This window comes from Neofelis nebulosa, chromosome 9, assembly GCF_028018385.1.
Source record: "Neofelis nebulosa isolate mNeoNeb1 chromosome 9, mNeoNeb1.pri, whole genome shotgun sequence".
Lineage (NCBI taxonomy): Eukaryota > Metazoa > Chordata > Mammalia > Carnivora > Felidae > Neofelis > Neofelis nebulosa.
In genome coordinates, this window is record NC_080790.1 from 20,027,228 (window position 1) to 20,045,942 (window position 18,715).

At 48.3% G+C, this 18,715-nt stretch overlaps 1 protein-coding gene across 3 annotated transcripts in view; it reads left to right on the plus strand.

Moving 5' to 3' along the window:
• Window positions 1-3,698: 3,698 nt before the first annotated feature.
• The window catches only part of EFR3B (EFR3 homolog B), an 82,766-nt gene continuing 67,749 nt past the window's right edge, over window positions 3,699-18,715 (plus strand). For all 3 annotated transcript variants that reach the window (XM_058682708.1, XM_058682709.1, XM_058682711.1), the window contains exon 1: window positions 3,699-3,959. In XM_058682708.1, coding sequence (XP_058538691.1) covers window positions 3,875-3,959 — 85 coding nt within the window. In that variant the 5' untranslated portion in view covers window positions 3,699-3,874. The remainder of the gene's footprint in view (window positions 3,960-18,715) is intronic.

The following is an 18,715-nucleotide window of genomic DNA, read 5'->3' on the forward strand; positions in this document are numbered from 1 at the left end:
CAATGCAGGTCTCCTTAGCCAAGGTCTGGAAAGCCAGATCTGACCTTCAGAAATCAACTGTCTGACTAGCGAGCCACTTCCCATGTTCTCTTCTCTCTTCTAAGCCATGCTGATCAATGGATGAAAATGATGCCATGGGTCTTCAAGTCCTTCAGTGTGTCCCAGTGGAAGCAAGCATCAGGCAGGCTGGAGATGGGAGGTGATGGGTGGGGAACCGGTGGCTCCTGACAGTTGGGAGCAAGGACAGAACAAAAGGACAGAAGAGTGCGGGGCAAAGGGCATGGTAATGTCTGAGCTGTTTACTAGAAGCAAATGGATATGGATTTGAACTTCTCATAGGAAAGGAGTCTCTTCTCCAGGGACCACAGGCAATAGCAGCTAATGAAAGGAACCTGACTGTGCTCTGGAGGGTGAACATAGGGGAACCAAAGGCAGCAAAGAGGGCGGGTCAGGAGAATTTGCTTAGTACTTTTAAGCCTTGACATGTCAGTAATCAATATCACAAACTTCATTCACTCTCTGGCAAAATCTGGTTTAGTGGAGGTGAAATCTGTCTGCAGCAGTCGTCTCCACCCCAGATGCTCAGGCCCTGATCTCATGGCAGCAGGCAGCTCTGTCCCCCTGTGTCCCTCCGGCCACCCAAGGCAGCTTCCAGGAACCTGGCCAAGAGCACGTCCTACTGACCCGGCCCGTGAGCTGTTTCCTGTGTTGTGGAGAGGCATTCTTTAGCCCTTGGATACCCACCTGCTCCTATACTTGGGTATTGTTTTTATAGGCTATTCTTTCCCTGCGGCTTCTGAGAAGTAGGTCAAAGTACCTGCTTCAAGGGAGAAGTGCCAGGGGTTCAAGTCACCAGGCCTGGAGTCTGGAATCCTGAGTTCTATTTCAGGCTTCACAGCTAATCAGCTACGTGACAATCTTAGGGGCGCATTCTCCCCTCTGTTTCTCCCTGGACCCTTCTCTAGGCCTCATAATTTTTTTTTTCCCCTCTGAAGCTGAATCCCCTGGTGCTGTCATCTTCTTCCCTTTTCCCTCTTTCTGGAAGGCCCTATAAAGCTGTTGGCTGCTTAAGGCTGGTGCCCAGAGCAAGAGCTGCTGTAGCTGTTTGGCCGATGGGGTGATTAGAGGCTTCTGGGCAGACACAGTGCAGCTGGGGCAGCTGTGTGAGGCTGGAGCACTGCAAGCCAGGCTCCTGGACTAAAGGACAGGCCTGGTGGCAGGCTGTGGATGCTGAGGCCCCAAATGCTAGTGAGGCTCCTGGTTTTTACGCAACAGTTGTGGATTACCTCCCACTTCTGAGCCCCCCTTTCTCTGTAACACAGGGAAATTCAGCCTCTGGTTCATATGGAAACTCTGCCTTCCAAATCCAGGTAATAGGGGAGTGAAATACAGATGAGGAAGGGGAGCCAATATGTAGGTAAAAGGAAAGGAAGGGGGCATGGCCTTTGGACTTTTAGGAAGAACTACCCAGTTTAATATGCAATTGTTTTGGGGCACCTGAGTGGCTCAGTCGGTTAAGCATCTGACTTTGGCTCAGATCACGATCTCATGGTTCATGAGTTCGAGCCCCACATCCAGCCTCTCTACTGTCAGCACAAAGCCCACCTCAGATCCTCTGTCCCCCTCTGCCTCTGCCCCTCCCCCACTTGCACTCTTTCTCTCAAAACTAAAAATGAATAAATAAAATGCAGTTGTTCTGTGTACATGAGTGTGGACTACAAGGCGTCAGTGTGTGGTGGGAAGAAAATGCATCCTGGGCAGAGTGTCCTGGGCTTGAATCCCTGCTTGATATTCACTAGAGTCCTCTCACGTTTCTGGGCTTTAGCTTCCCAGCTGTAAAATGGGAGTAACACTATTGATCTTGCAAGGTTGCCGAGAGCCTTAGCTGAGATTACCTGTGCAAAGCGCCTGACCCAGAACCTGGCACCTAGTGCGCACGCAGTAAGTGTTATTTCTTCTCCACTTTCCTTCCTGCCATACTTGCCACCATGTTTTGAGTTTCTGCAGATGCAGGAAAAGCCTAGTTAGGCTAGAAATCCCAACTCTGACTTTTCGTCCTCACCACAGTTCACCTAAATAGTTGATATCTGCTTGATGTTTTTTTCATGGGCACACCATTCTGGATATTGGGACCCTTGGATTTTGCTCTTTTGTTTACACCGTGAGCCAGAAGACTGTGTCCTACCCCCACCCCGCAACTTCCTCATGGGGGTAACACCTGCCAGACATTTCAGTCCATGAAGACAGTATATTTCCCACTGTGCTGCAGACACCGGTGGTTAATGAGTCTCTTTTGTATTGAACAGAATTGTGGACTGGGAGTATCTCCCCGTGTCCAGACCAAGCTTGACTCCAAATTCTCCCTTCCCTGGTGTGATTGTCAGCAGATCTCAAAGCCACCATACTAAAACTGGAGAATACAGACGAGCTTCTTTGAGTCATCTGGGGGTCTAGACTAAATGTGAGATCTGAGAACCCTCCCGGGATTTCCTGGGCGGCAGGGGGGGGGGGAGGGGGGGACAAAACCTGGAAACAGCAAGGGAGTAGGAGGGGATGATGAAGACAGAAATAGGAAACATGGGTTTGGGGTACACAGAGAGAGCCCTGTTCCAAGAGTCCAGCAACCAGGATTATCCTTCCAGTTCTGTTTCTGCCCTGGGTGAGGAAAGACAGAAAGAAAATAACTGTGAGTTCCCACCGTGTACTTTCATGTAGGTTTTTATATAAACTTCCCAATAGTCCTGCGGGAAGCTGAGATTCAAAGAGGGTAGATGACTGGCCTGCAGACACACAGCTCAGTATCTAGGAAAAAGCACACACAAATTAACCACCTCAGGTTGTTACCTCTCTCACTTCCCCTTGTGGGACAAAAAACCTCAAGCTTGGGGCAAGAGGAGAAACTAAGGAATAGGGTACTTGAAAGGCCAGGTGAATGTGCAAGACGCGGAGGAGGCTGGTTGGAGAAACCTTTAGGAAGCCCTGGGCTGGGCCAGAAGTCATTAGGGTGTGGGGCCTGAGCGTTCTGCCTCGGGTCTGTTTCTCACGCGGTCACAGAGGGTGAAGTAGGCCTGGGGCACAGGCGAAGGATCCTGCATGCAAATCGTATGACTTACACGTATAATCCGGGAGAGGTTTACAAGCAAGCGGGCTTCCTGCAGCAACTAGGGGGTGCGGTGGGATGGGGTGCGCTTCCCGCGTCCCAGGCCCAGGAAGGAAGCTCTTTGGTAGCAAGCACCCAGCCAGAGATTGGCTGGAAGGCGGAGTTCTTAGTTCGGGAATGGGGCTTCGCTAAGGGAGCCAAGGAAGAGAGGAGATTTATTCCTCAATTCCTCTTCCTTGCGCCCCCTGGCTTAGCCTACGCATCCTGGACAAATCTGGGGGAGGGTTGCACCTGCAGCTTCGGGCGCCCCTGCTGACCCTCGGGGCCCATTGGTTAGGGGTGATGTCTGTTGTCGTCCTGCGCATTCCGACACGAACGGGGAATTTGAGTGGGTGACTCCCCCAGGAACGCCGCATCTAGAAAACGCGCCGCCCTGGACCTGGGGGCGACAGGCTGGGAAAGGCGCGTCTGGGGGCTCTGGTTTCTGGCTGGGCTGCCGCTGCAGGCGGTGGGCGGGAATTTGCCAGGGGCGGGGCGGGGCGGGGCGGGGCGGGGGTCGGGGCGGCCTGGCAGTGGCCGAGCCGAGGGGGAGGGACGTTCATTAGCATAGCCTCCTCCCCTCCCGGCGCGGCCCTGCCCAGCAACCCGAGCGGAGGCCGGCGGCTGAATGGGCGCTCGGCTCCGGGCCCCGGCCCTCCCGCGTCCCACCCTCGCTCCCGCTCCCGCCCCGCCCCGGCCTCCGCCGGCGGCCGCCATCCGCCGCCCCGGCTGTGAATGAAAGGCAGGCGCCGCCGGCGCTGGCTGCAGGCGACTCGGCGACGCGGCCTCCCAGGAGGCGCTCGCCCCGCAGAGATGTACGGTAAGGAGGGCTCTGCCTCCGGGCTCGCAAACTTGCAGGGCGCGGACCATTGTCCTCCTGCGGGGCCCGGCGAGGCCAGGGGACGCGGTCTCGGTGCCCGGCTGCGCTCTTTCTGTCTCTCTGTGCGCGCGCGCGGGTGCGCTGAGAGGACAAAGATGCTTAAGCCCGGAGACCCTGGGGTCCTCGGAAGTCCTTCGGGCCGGTCATTTGCTGCGTGGGGCGGGTGGGCGGTGGTCCGTCAGGGGGCTGGGGGCTGGGGTGATCCCGAGCGGCTGCGTCCTGGGGAAAGCGGGTCTCCCTTGGAGCCGAGCTGGCAGAGAGCGTTGGTGGAGGTGATCGTGTGACAGCATTTGCAGAATTAACAAAAGCGTGTTGTGCTGGGGAGTTTTATGCGGGAAGCCGGTCTGGAATTGCGGTGAGAGCTCGCTGCCTTACGCTCGCCTCTGAGGATTTGGGGGGCGGCGCCGGTGCAGAGGGCTGGGGCACCAGCCAGTTCTGGGAGCCTCGTGTCGCCGCCCCTGGGTGGACGTGGCCTCTGCCTGTTCCTGCCGCCCGTGGGTCCCAGGTTCCCTAACTTCCAGCTGTGCCCTCCGCAGTGGTGAGGGGAGGAGACGCTGCTGAGGGTGCAGCGCAGCTCTGGGTCGTTAGCCACCTTCTGGCTGCCCCGACCTCTCTGCCTCCTTTCCCTAGCCATCCCCTCAGCTGACATGCAACAGTTAGCCAGACCCTCCTGATGCACTGTTCTGCTTCAAAATTTGCCCGGCATTTCTCTGGTTTGGAGGCAGTGTGGATGAAGACAAGAAAGCGCTTTGGGTCTCCCATTGCACCTGTAATGAATGGAACACTGGAAACCCAGAGCAGTTTTGAAATCAACTGCGTTGCAAAGCCTCCAGACGCTCTGAGCTGCGGTGTGTGTGGGGGGGGGGGGGGGGAGGGAGAGAGAGATGTGATCCCAATGGACATAAGTCCATCAGCCACCAGAACTCAGGTTCTGGCAGCTATTTAGGGCCAGAGAAAGAACTGGAGCTGTGCTCATCTCCCATCCCCACCATCCCCTCTGCCAGGCTGGGCACCGGCTCAGGTGGCACCTGAGAGGTGAGTGTTGTGAGAAGAGCAAGTTCCCCATTTAACCCACCACCGAGGCCGGCTCAGCTGCCTCACTCTGCACACAGACTGTGAGTCACAAAGTTTGATGGAGGCAGAGGAGGACGCTGAGCATGGTACAAATGCTCAGCGACTGGTGGGCCTCACTATTTAGAGAGAGAGAGAGAGAGACATTCAGCCTTGTCATGAGTGTCCTTTCCTGCCCCGTTGGTCCCACATCTGCATTTCTGAACCAGGTTGAGACATCAGCAGATCCTCTCCGCACGCGTTATTTCTCTTGGATGCACCAAAGGGAGGGAGCTCGACCCGAGAGTGTGTTCTGCTGGCCAGTGGGGACTCTGTAGGAAAGTAACAGGATGGCTGTTTTATAAGCTAGGAGGTTGTGAGGCTCCCAGAATAAAGGTATAGTTTCTTTCTTTCTGTTTCCCTCCCTATTCTTCCCTGCAGACTATGCAGCCAGAAGCTGCAGATCACTTGACAAAAGCATGTGACCGACTGCAGGGCACCTGCAGTGGGGAAGGAGTTAGGATAAGGCCCATCAGAATGGGTAAGAATTAGGAACCCTGGTTCTGCTGGGCCACCTCCCTGCATTTAGCCTGAGACAATTTTGAAAACTGATCCCAGATGTCTGGACCTTGGGGGTCCCACCCTGCCTCTGTTGTATGAAGCAGATCAAGGGAGAGTTGGTTGGTACAGAAAGGTGAACTGGGAGGCCAACATATCTGGATGTTATTTTTGGACGCGCCACAGATTTTCATTTCTCTGTTATGTTTTTATTCCTCCAGATGCAAAGAGAGATGGTACTTCCTCCTAAATCATTCATAGAAAGATTGGAAGGAAGGGATCCTCTGTGCAGTTGCCTGCAGCAAGGGAAAATCACGGCAATGCTGGTTGGGAGATTATTCCCGAGTCTCGCTTAGCGCAAAGCCTTGTCTTGGAAGGTGTAAAAGGGAGCCCACTCTCCAAGGGGAGGGCTCGTTGGCCTGGATTTTAGTCCTGTCTTGGTTTTTGTGAAAAGAAAGGGCCCATGTGATACTTACAATCATTCTCTCTCCAGAAGTCAAGAGCGTGATGCAAAAAGGAGGGGACAGGGAGGCTGGAAAGGCAGAGAGTCACAGAATTCTTATAGTTGGTTCTTATCTTCCCATATTTTCCAAGTGATTTGTCCAAGGTGACACAGTTAGGTGGAATGGGGGAAAATGAAAGCCGTTCAGTGCATCCCCCCTCCCATGCTTTGGGTAAATGCTTACTAGGAAAATGCCACTAGGAATTTTATTGGCTAATGAGCCGCGAGTCCCCTATGTATGGCCAAAAGTCACCTAAGCTTTGGATAAAGGTGTCTCTTGACCACTCACCTTGATGACTTGATCCGCTATGAATTCGTAAAACCTGATTCCTGTTGCCACCTCTCAGCTGCTTGGCGATCCTGAGCAGATCTCCCTCACCTCTCCTCTTCTCCCCTCCTCACCTTACCTTGGACTCCAGCAACTCAGTCTTCCTGTGTCGTCAGTCTCTTCCATCCCCTTCCTTGTGTCTGTGGGAGAATAAGGGCCCCTTGTCTTGGCTGTAGGATACAGTGCCGTCTGGGACAGAAAGACTCCTAGAACTAGGGTCAGACTTTCTCAGTCTAAGAGCCAGTTCATGGCTATGTAACTGCAGACAAGTGGGGCCATCTCTCAGAATTACATCTCCGTATGAAGTGGTGGAATGTCTCCCAGGTCTATGGTGAGCCTCAAAGGTGGGCAATGGATGTCACAGTGCGTCAAGAGGTTCTGCACTCACAAGACCGGTTGCTCGAGAGCCTCGCCCCTCCAGGTCCTCTTGGCCCTTTACGCTTCTCTCTTCCTCACTGCCAACCCCTGAAGATGGCTGTTTGCATCTCCTCCCACCCCGGCTTAACCACATAGGCCATCTTCCCTCGCTAGCCATTCAAGCCCCTTCTGCTTTCCCTTCACCAAACTCAACCTCAGCTGCCTTCTCGCCACTCACTCATTCCTAAAGCCCAGTTGCTTTCTGGAAATGGCTCTCCTAAGGGACACAGGTGACTTCCCACAGTCTTGTGTATCTCCATGAACACAGATTGATAAGGAATCTGGAAAAATAAAAGCACTTTGTACTGAGGTAGAAAGGGTGTAGGCAAATTCTGTGAAAAAATGGGTTCCCCGTAGTGTTTCTTTGTGTCAGTTTCCCTTTTCCTCTCTTTTGGGATTGGAGCCATGGCGGTCCTGTCCAGGAGTGTCCCACTTACCCACTGAGGGGAGACAGAGCTCTCTGAGAAATGCTACGAGGGCAGTGGGCCATGGAGAGCAATTGGACAGGATGTCCCCAGAACCACAGTCCAGACAGCCCGATCCCGCCAGAGCAGAAGCTGTTCCAACAGCTCACCTCCCATCCTCTAGGTGCTGCCTCATCCTCAACATCTGCCCTTCTTCAGGCTTTGTGATTGAGAACGCTGACTGTAGGGAAGTGAGCAACGGTGCACAACTTTCTGTGAAGATGCCTTACAGAGCACACACATGTGGCACCCATGTGGGTGGTGTGGAGAGGCTGCAGGGTGGAGCTGAGTCCCCTGGAGGTGCAAGGCTCACTGCTGCAGAAAAGCTCCGTACCTCCTGCTGCTCTGTGTGGTAGGCAACTCCCACAACATGCACACACGCACGCACACACGCACACCTGCACACGCATGTGCAACCTCCTCCCCCAAATCTTGAGTGTCCCGCAGCCCTGTGGTGTCGTGTTTGGCTTGGGACGGGAGCTGTGTGGCCCGCCTCCCCTCATGCCCGCCCCCACTCCTCTGGTCCCCTCAGGAGAACAGGATCTCTCTTGCAGCTCACTGTTCAGCGAATCCGAAAGCAGTTTTCTTTTTGCACATGTATAAAAGTAGAAAGTTAATATTACCTTATAGGCAGTCTAGAAAAAGGAGGAGGGAAAAGACTGTCCACAATCCTACACACTAAAACCAACCTTTAAAAAATTACTATTACATAAATTACCACTAAGAGTTTGTACTCACCTGCTTTTGCCCATTGCTTGAGGTTTCTTGCCCCATCCTGGCTGTGTTACCCTGGGCATGATGGTGAGGGAGCACCCGAGAGCCTCATAGCCTGGGTCTGAACTCTGACTCTGCCCTTCAGGCGACCTAGGACCTGAGCCTTCCTGAATCTGTTTCCTGGCTCTATGATGATGACAACGGCCACCCACCTCACTTCGGAGATTAGTCAGGATAAGAGAGCTGCCCCCACTTTTTCCTTCCTTTCCCTCAATTCTCTCTCCTCTCTGTTTCTTAATAAAAAGGTTGCAGGGAAACAAAAATATATGTCCCATAAGCTTAATGTTAGTGCTTGTGAGACCTGTTCCTTATATATATTTAAAAAAAAAAAAGAAAATCTAATTTGAAAAGCTTCTTGTTTTTCCTGGTAGTCATCCAATCTTTCTAGAAAATCTGGAAAACACAGTAAACTATAAACAAGTATAATTGCTTTTACTGTTTTGATATATTTCCTTCATGCATTTGTTTATGTGGTTGGAATTATTCATTTTACATATTTTTATATTGTATTTTTTTCTACTTAACATTAGAATATAAACATCCCTGCCGCTCCAAGTTAATGGCCACCATTTTTAATGTCGGTGTAACTGTCCACTGAGCGCAAGTGTGATTTCCTTATTGCACATTTAGGTTGTACTTACAGTATTATAAGCCTGGGAAAGGTACCTGGTACCCAAAGCTTTCTCTGAATTTTGGGATAGTTCCCTAGGCTATTGCCCTCCAAATGGGTTGATCAAGATATATAAACATTTAAAATATTTGTTACATATTGTCAAATTGTTTTCAAATTGTATCAGTTATAATCCCACTAGCAGTCTTGAGAGGACCTATCTTCCTGTACTCTCAAAAATATTAAATATTGAGATTTTTTTTACCCCTAATCTTTGCCAATTTGATGGAAAAGTTGTATCATTTTAACTTGTATTCTTTATTTCTAGTGAAGTTAAACACCTGCTGTGTTTTTTAACCATTTGCATTTTGGTGAACTTTCATAAGTGAGTGCTTGATTTATTGAGGATATTAACTACTTGCCTGTCATTTGCTTTATGCTTTGCGTTTTGAAGGGAAATAGGTATAATTTGTCAAGTATTTGTGGAGTGTCAGCTACATATGATATTCCATAGAGCATCAAGGGGGATACAGAAACATATAGAAGTTTTTTCCATCAAGAAAATTGCAATTTCAGTAGGTAACCAAGTGGTAAAACATGCAAAATTGTGAATGATACAAAGGTAGATTCAGTGTTGCAGGTAGAATGGAGTTACTCATTAGATGTTCAGCCAGCAGAATCTCAAGGAGGAAGAGAGCACTGCGAGGTGGAGCCTTTTGGGAGGACTTCAGAGAGAGTCCGAGGGCTGGATGGAGAAGAGGGTAAGGGTGTGCCAGGTAGAGGCCCCAGTGTGAGAAAGTGCACTGGGGTGGGGAGAGAACAAACTTATCCAGAGAGAACTTGGGGCAGGTACTAACGAGGTGAGGTGGAGAATGACTCGATGGATGAGATTTTGTCAGGATAAGGGCTGTTCGCTTATCCCTACGGGCGATGGGAGCTGTTGAAGATTTTAAACTGCCAAAAGGCTGATTTGCTCAATTGATCTTTTAGGGAAATAAAGCTGGGGGCACTGCACAGAATGGACAGGGAGATGAGGTGAAAATGAAAAGGAACAGAGGTAGCTGTTGCAACCACAGGTGGTAGCCAAAGGAGTGAGAAAACTTTGGACCAGTTACAATTGTGTATTTTCAATGGAAATGTTTGCCCCTTAAAAAAATAAAATAAAATAAAGGCAGTAGGACTAGGGGCGGGGGTAGGGGGATAAGGGAATTGAAACTTTTATTTTTGTTAAAGTTTATTTATATATTTTGAGAGAGAGACAGCACGAGTGGGGGTGGGCAGAGAGAGAGAGAGAGAGAGAGAGAGAGAGAGAATCCCAAGCAGGCTCCGTGCTGCCAGCGTAGAGATCAATGTGGGGCTCAAACTCATGAAACCGTGAGATCACAACCTGAACTTAAACCAAGAGTTGGACGCTTAACCAACAGAGCCCCCCCCCCAGGGGCCCTGGGAATTGAAACTTAAAAAAAAAAAGCATTCCCATGCTTCATAAAATGTGGGTTATGTAAGCACACATAGAAAATAGTTTATTTTGAAATAGGTGCTAAATCACTTAGGGCTATAAAGTTATTATAATTTAACTTGTTCTAAAGATGATTTGGAACATATAATTTATACACATACATACACACATATAGATATACCTGTCCTACAGTAAATAAAGAGATCAAAGCAAAGAAAATCTAAGAATTATACAGAAAAAAGTAGAGCCAAGTATAAAGTTATTTCAGGAAAAAAAAACACATACCAACAGGCCCTGTTGTAAATTCAGTTTTGAGTTTCCTACAGGAAATTCAGTTCTGAGCTTCCTGTAGGCCAAAATAGAGGGGAAAAGTCATTTGTAAGACTCATAGCATCTGTAGGTATTTTTATTGTTGTTCAATTGTCTAGGCCAAAACCAGCTTTTTGAAATGCTGAGATGTGAGAGAAAATCCTCCCTGAGCTCCTCCTAAAAGAAGAGATGTTTCATAAATATTGGTCTAAATTAGATTTTTCTGTTGCAAATATAGTTCCCTTAATCTGCTCTATACCAGTTTGGAGAGTATTAGGACCTGTCCAAATACAAGTTTATGATTCTGGTTCCTCACCTTGAAATTGCTCCCGGCTCTGTCCTCGACTTCCTTCCTGGTTTGACACAAGCCAAGACTTGCTGAGGTTCTTGACCCACTTCACGGCTGCAGATATGAGTTCTCCTTCCATGGATGAATGTGAGTCTTCTAAGGGTTTTCTCCCTGGAGAAGCCATTCTTGTCTTTCCAGCTAGAGAAGCCGTCTGGTCACTCTCGTTCAGATCCTTAGCTTAACTCCCTGCACAGCTGTTTATCACCATCTAGTATTTCTCTTGTCTGTGCTCCCCTAGACCATCAGCTCCATGAAAGCAAGGAACTCATTTCTCTCTTTCCCTCCTGCCTTTTTAGGGCATAAGTCACTGCCTGGTACAGAGTAGAGCACTCAGAAACCTCACTAAATGAATGAATCCTAAGTTAAGTGTCATCTTTTTTATTTACCTCTTCGTAACTTTTGATCCATGTTTCAGCCTTAAATGTGTTTTGAATAGCAATACAATTACTATTACTTCAGTTCCCATTCATTGGGCACTACTGTGTACCAAGCAGTAGTCTAAGCACTTTTTATGTATTAACTGATTTAATCTTCCCCAAACCCTATGGGTCAGGGATTATTATTTTCATTTTAGAAATGAGAACATGGAGGCATTGAGAGCTTTAGTAACCTGCCCATGGCTACACAGTCATGTGATGAGGCTGGGATTTCAACCTAGGCAGAGTGTGGACTCCCCCTCCCTGACACAGTGCTGTCTCCATAATATTCTGAATGTTTCAGAGAATACAGGCCTTTCCTTTGCAGAGCTCACTCTACCTCACAGACTCACCCATGTGAGTGCAGAGCAGTGCTGGGGAGTGCAGAAGACACAGATGAACCCCTGAGGAGGGTGTGCCTTGTCTTTGGTCCCAGGCCAATCAACACAGATGCTGAGAGCTCTCACTTCTGAGTCTGATCCTCTGCCTCTGGGTACCCTTCTCACTTCCTTTATAATTGTTTTGCTTTGTGGGAGAGAAAGGGCCCCAGGAAAGCCCTAGGTGTGGATAAGTAAGTAAGATAGGAACCAGGAGAACAGATTGGTGAGGGCAGAAGGTGGATACAGGAGCCAGTGATGGCATGAGAATCAAGGAGGCCTGGGCACTCATCTCAGAGAGAGGGGCAGGTAGAGGAGTGGAGTGGGGCTCTCACAACCACCACTGAGTCACACAGTGGTGTGGTCTAGAGAACAGAGACTGAGGACCTTCTTTAGCAGGAGTACCTCCTGCTTCTCTGACAGTTTAGCTGGGAATTAAAACTCCTGGGGGCACCTGGATGGCTCAATCGGTTACGCATCCGACTTCAGCTCAGATTATGATCTCATAGTTCATGGGTTCAAGCTCCATAGCAGGCTCTGTGCTGACAGCTCAGAGCCTGGAGCCTGCTTCAGATTCTGTGTCTCCCTCTGTCTCTGCCCCTCCCCTGCTCACACTCTGTGTCTCTCTGTGTCTCAAAAATGAATAAACATTAAAAAAAAAAAATCCTCCTTCCCTGTATCTTCAGGACCAGCCAATCTGGATGCAGTAATCACTGCCTCTGAGGGGTGGGTTAGGACTGAGCTGTGTGTGTGAGAGGACAGTGGCCCCAGTCTCACAGGGCCACTTTCTAGCCATAGGACCCTGGACAGTTCCCCTCTCTCTGAGCCCATTTCCTCCCATGTAAAATAGGGAAAATCAGTCTGCTTGATGCAGTGAGGGTGAATTTAGGGGGGGGGGGGGTCAAATGAGATAATGTCTAGGTGCATGTATTTACATTATTGGACATTATGCCCATTAAAGGTGATATTATTCCCACCCAAGCAATTCTAATGGATGCTTCTGGGGCATGTCCACTACCTCTCCAAAAACAGTGAGCATCCCTGTGTACAAGGATGGAAATGTCATGTTTAGACTGTATTTGTTAAATGCCTTAGATGGAAGGGTCTGATACAAACAGTGTACAACCAGAGAACTGCTTCCTTATTGTGAGCTAGACACCTGTCTCTGAAATCTACCTGCCAGATTGGTCCCCCAAGACGCAACAGCGGTAACACTGATCATATTGAGCATTTTCCTGTCTCCTAGAGGACCATCCATGGATTGGACCACCCATGTCACACTGGTCATGGTCCATGACCATGTCCCTCTCATTCTAGCACCAGAAAGATGAGAAAATCTCTTAGACCACAAAGAGGATAGACATGGAACCTTTAGCTAAGTCTTACACTATGCTAAGTTCTTGTGCATTACTGACATTTAGGAATGAGTATTCCATGTCATTCTATTCATTACCTCAACTCAGAATAGCCCTTTGGTAGTGGATGCCATTTTCCTGGGGTTGAGCTGACACAGAGATTCAGAAGTCCAACAATTTGCTCAAGCTCATGCAGCTGGAGTCATTTCTCTCCATTGTCTCCTAAGCAGGCCCTCATAGAGCTTCGTGGGAGATCAAACACTGCCTTTGTACCTGGTGGCAACTAATGTGCCTTATGCCAAACAGCAAATTTCACTATAAGGAAGAATTCCAAACTGAACATTTTAGTAGATTTGGCACAGTTTCGTTGTAGCTTTATATCTAGGACTTTTAAGCTCAGTGCCCTAATGCACCTCTTGTGGTCTGACTATACATCTGAGAATTAGGGCTTCTGGGTTCAAATGCTGACTTTGTCATCACCGTACAGAAGGACCCAGATACATTCCAAGCACCCGGGAAGCAGGAGTCTTAGATTCTTAACTTGGCAGAGCTCTACGCTTCATCTCATGCTTAGTGAGAAAGACTTTGCTCTGTGTCCCAACTTTCTTTTTAGGTGGATAATGCTTTAAATAACATTTATAAATCATGTGAAGCAGAATCCCCAAATTACAGGAACATTTATAAAGATCTTGGCAGAGATCCCTTAGAAAGGAAATACCTGTAATAAAGTGACGTCTTCTCATTACTTTGTACAGGAGGGATGCTTCTAGGGAAGAAGCATACAGGATAATGCTGAAAAAATCCAAAGCCGTGCACCCTCCTGCCACATCTTCACTGTATCTTTGCTGTTATTTTTGTTATTTATTTGTCACACTGAATGTCATTTATTTCTTCCTCCACTAGATCTGTGAACCTCTTGAAGACACAACCTGTACCTTAATTTTCTTTATTTTTCTTAGCATCCAGAAGAGATCTTTGGGATATACTATACTAAGAGCTCAAATGTTTGCATTGAACTATAAAATCATTGGATGTTTCATCCATCCATCCATCCATCTAGCCAGCCAGCCAGCCAGCCAAACCGAGCAGCCTGTGTTTCTAGGGTACGAATGGTAGTGGGTGGGGGCAAGGTGGGGGGATTCAGAAAGAATCCTGTAGTGACAGCAACAACATTTCATCATCTTACTTTGTCTTCCCCCATTGGTCATAAGAATATACCAGAATATAGCCATTTGACTTTTCCTCTAGACTTTGATGGTGTTTAGTCATGAGAAACAGCCATTTGACCTGCCTGCTGAAACGGTGAAGGGCAGTGAGAGATACATTCTCACACGTTTCCTCCTTGGTTTGTGGAGCTCAGAAAAAATGCCACAGTCTTTTTCTTCAAAAAATGAAGGTCACTTCGTAGTATAATTATGGGTAAATCTTTATTTTGATTTCCATTCATATCTTTTGTGCATTATACTTTCACAAACCAAGGAAGATGAAAAGGCCCTTTAAAAAAATTTTTTTTAAATGTTTATTCATTTTTGAGAGAGAGAGAGAGCATGAGCAGGGGAGGGGCAGAGAGAGGAAGGCACAGAATCTGAAGCAGGCTCCAGGCTCTGAGCTGTCGGCACAGAGCCCGATGTGGGGCTTGAACTCATGAATTGCGAGATCATAACCTGAGCTAAAGTCGGATGCTTAACCGACTGAGCCACCCAGGAGCCCCGAAAAGGCCCTTTGAGGCAGAGGCAATGAAATGTCTGTTTCTCATTGCTTGGAAGCACCTGGCCTGAATGTTCCCGGGTAAAGCACTACACGGCCTTGTGCACCTTCAGTCTCAGAGCTGGAGTGTGGAGGCACCGAGTGGAATAGCGGGGATGCGAACCTTGGCTGAGGGTCATCGACAGAATAGAAGGGGAACAAACACCAGGGTCTTCCCATTGTTTCCATCAGACTCCTGAAAGTGCCTGGTCCTATTAGCAGCCTGGCCCAGCCCCTGACAAATACAGTAAACACGTCCGACTGTCTTGAGAAGTTTTGTCCCAAAGCTATTCCACAGCACTGCTAGGAATGTCCTCTTCTCCCCCAGACAACACCATCAGAGAAGAACAAGGGTGAGTGTTCTGGAGAGGAGTGGGTGGTGCTGGACGTCGTACAACGCTTTCCTTCTGCTTGATCAAGGACGTTCACTTCTGTGTCGGGAGGGAGAGCTGCCCATCAGGGCTGATTCTGGCTCTGTGAATTTGAGCAAAATTCTCAACCTCCCTCAGATTTAGTTTCGCCATCTGCAAATTGGGAGAGCTGGCCTGGATGGTCTTTAAGGGTCTCCCAGTTTTTAGATCTGCTAATGGCTTGAAGGAGCTGTCTGTCCCAAGGGCGAGGGAGCAGGGGCTGAGGGTATACCCACAGCAAGAATCTTCAAAAGATCTGGATGGCAGTATAGACACCTGTCTCTGAAATCTACCTGCCAGATTGATCTCAGGTCCTCTATGTAAACTGGCTATGCATCCATTTCCTCATTGATAAGATGAGGATAATGATCTCTTTGTTAATCCAAACATTGTCTGTCTTGGGGTCCTGTTGACTGGGGCGATGCAAGCTGACGAGTATGTTGGGGTGGGTGTGGGTAAGAGCTGTGTGGCTTCCAAGTGCTGGGCGCTACAATTTTGGCTTTATGTACATTCCAATTTCACACAAATCCTGTGTGTGGGGTATTCCTTTCCCCTGGCCCATTGTCAGATAATAATAAGAAAGGTCAGAAAAGGGGATGCCCGATGGTCAGTTGGAAGGGCATGGGACCCTTGATCTCAGGGTTGTAAGTTTGAGCCCCACGTTGGGTATAGAGATTGCTTAAAAATAAAATCTTTAAAAAAAAGAAGTTCAGAAAATTCAAGTGACTTGTTGGAGGTCAACCAGCTCATAAAGTGGCATAGCCAAGAAAAGAACCAGATCTATTTCATTGCAATGTTATTTTCTTCTATTCTGCCTGGATTCTTATTGAAAACACCATCAGTAATTGCACTACATCAAAATTTAAAACTTCTGGTACCAAAGGGCTTTCAATTGCCTGCTCTGAGATGAGCAACAGAGTACAAAGGCAGTCCGTGGAACGGGAGAAAATATTTGCAAATCATACATCTGATAAGAGATTACTATCCAGAATATACAGGCAGTGCCTAGAGTTCAACAACCACCACAGCAAACTTGTTAGAGAACGGACAAAGGACTTGAACAGACATTTCTTCAAAGATATATAAATGGCAACAAGCCCATGGAAAGGTGTTCAGTGTCACTAATTACTAGGGATTTGCAAAACCACAATGCCATAGCACTTCAGCTCCTTAGGATGGCTCTGGTGAGAATGTGGAGTGATTGGAACGCCCAGGCACTGCTGGGAGAATGCAAAATGGTGCAGCCGTTCTGGAAAGCAGCATGGCGGTTCCTCAAAGAATTAAAAATAGGATTACCATACGATCCAACAATTCCACTTCTGGAGATATACCAGAAGAAGTGAAAACAGGGCCTCAAAAAGGTATTTGTACACCCACGGTCATAGCAACATCATTCAAAATAGCCAAGAGTGAAGGCAACCCAAGTGCTCATCCACAGATAAAATAAGGAAAATGTGATGTATACATACAGGGGAATATTATTCGGCCTCAGGCATGGTTGATGACCTGGCATTAGTCACCTGATTGCTCATGGGGCGTAGAGAAAAGGAGACTGGAAACTGACGTCATCATGTTCTTTGGATCACTGAAAAACTCCTCCAACTTCAACGACGAATGTTAACTTGTTTTTTTTTTTTTTTTTTTTAAAGAAAGAAGATCTATATAAATAAAACTGAGGGCAGGTCTGTTACTGCATTTGGTGAAAGGGGCTGGAATGGGGACGACGTTTGGCGGACGCGGCAGGGGCGGTCTGCGTGGAGCAAATGTGCATTCACCCGGGTTGGGGGTGCGGGGGTGTCCCATGGAGCTAGCCCCCGTGCTTCTGAGCGGTGAGACTGAAGCTCCGCAAGAGGTCTGGTGGGAAAGGCACGCAAGACATATTCCACAACGGAAAATAAACAGTGGATTCAGATGTTGACCTCAACTGACCCACAGGGACTGGCATCTCAAATCGCAGGTTGATTTTTGCCGCAGCCGCCTCTCACACAGGCAGCTCTAAATGGCCTGCTCTGAGGTGAGCGGCAACAATTTTTATTTATTTACAAAAAAGCTTCGGCTCCTCGAGGGAGCCAGCCTATAGTCAATGCGCGTGTACTGGCCCTGAAAGAAACCTGCTGGGATACTGACAGTGGTTATTTCTAGTGTGCTAGGATCACGGATGATTTTTGAATCTTCTTTAAAAAAAAATTTTGCATTTTTCACATTTTGTATAGTCAGTGTGTATTTTAATCGCAGGACACAAATATAATTAAAAGCATTTTTCGGGGCGCCTGGGTGGCTCAGTCGGTTAAGCATCTGACTTCAGCTCAGGTCATGATCTCACGGTCTGTGAGTTCGAGCCCCGCATCGGGCTCCGTGCTGACAGCGCGGAGCCTGGAGCCTGCTTCAGATTCTTTGTCTCCCTCTCTCTCTCTTCCCCATCCCTGCTCTCATTCTGTCTCTTTCTCAAAAGTAGATTTAAAAAAAAAAAAAACATAAAAAAAGCATTTTTCATCATCAAAGACCTGTGGATAGTTATCTAGAATCTTCTAAGTATGTTTTAGAAATGATTATGCAAGAATGCACGCAAAAATGATAGAAATTAGAAATCAGATAGTGGTTGGGTGAGGGGCTTGACTAGAAAGGGGAACACTGAGGGATCTGAAATGTTTTCTCTCTTGTTTCAGTGGTGGTTACACAAGTGTATAAACAGTTGTCAAAACTCAAGGCCGTGAACTCTTAAGATCTGAGCATCTCTTGCACGTTAATTATATTGCAATAAGACCATAGGAAACCCAGGAAAAGAAAACACGCATGCAAACAATAGCAGGTCTGTTTTGCATCTCTGGCAGTCGGGTGTGCCAGGAGACAGCCAAGGACCTGTGCCACCCGGCACCGGGGATCTTACCCGCAGCCCAAGATGGTCCCCAGCACCCCAGTAAAAGCGGTCATTGAGAGCTGCTGGGCAGGGGCGTGTGCTGCTAGACAAAGTACGTGCTGAGCAGAGGGTGCAGGAAGCTGCTCCAGGAAGTCGAGCTCCTCGCTGGCAGCCAGGGAGCTGATGGTGCTGGCGGGGCCGTGGGCAGAGAGCCCACAGAGCAGGGCCAGCTGGTGTAAGGCCTCTCGAGCACTGCCACTGCCATTGCCGACTCTCTGGGACTTTAAACGACAAAACAAAGCCTGGCTTTACCAGCCCTGCAGCACGTCTCAGCGCTGACATAGGCACGGCTGATGGCTGGGCAGGGCCAGGCGTGTGTACAGGATTGATTTTTCCATTTCCTCTGTGGGGCTTCTGTGACCTCACAGCCCACAGGGATGTCTTTTGTCTAAGAATGCTGAGCCTTTAATGGCCTAATTATTCACCTGTTCTTAATAATTCTTAATAATGTGCTGGCTTGTGCCATTTCTGCACAGAGACCTATATCTTCCTGGCTAAAAAAAAAAAAAAAAAAAATTCTTTGTCTAATGACACATTGAAAGGGATAAACTTCAGTGTCTCCTTTGCAGGCCGAGGTCAGCTGTGAACAGTCAGACAGGCCTGGGTTTGAATTCCACCTATTTCACGTAACAGTTAAATGACTTTGGATAAGTCC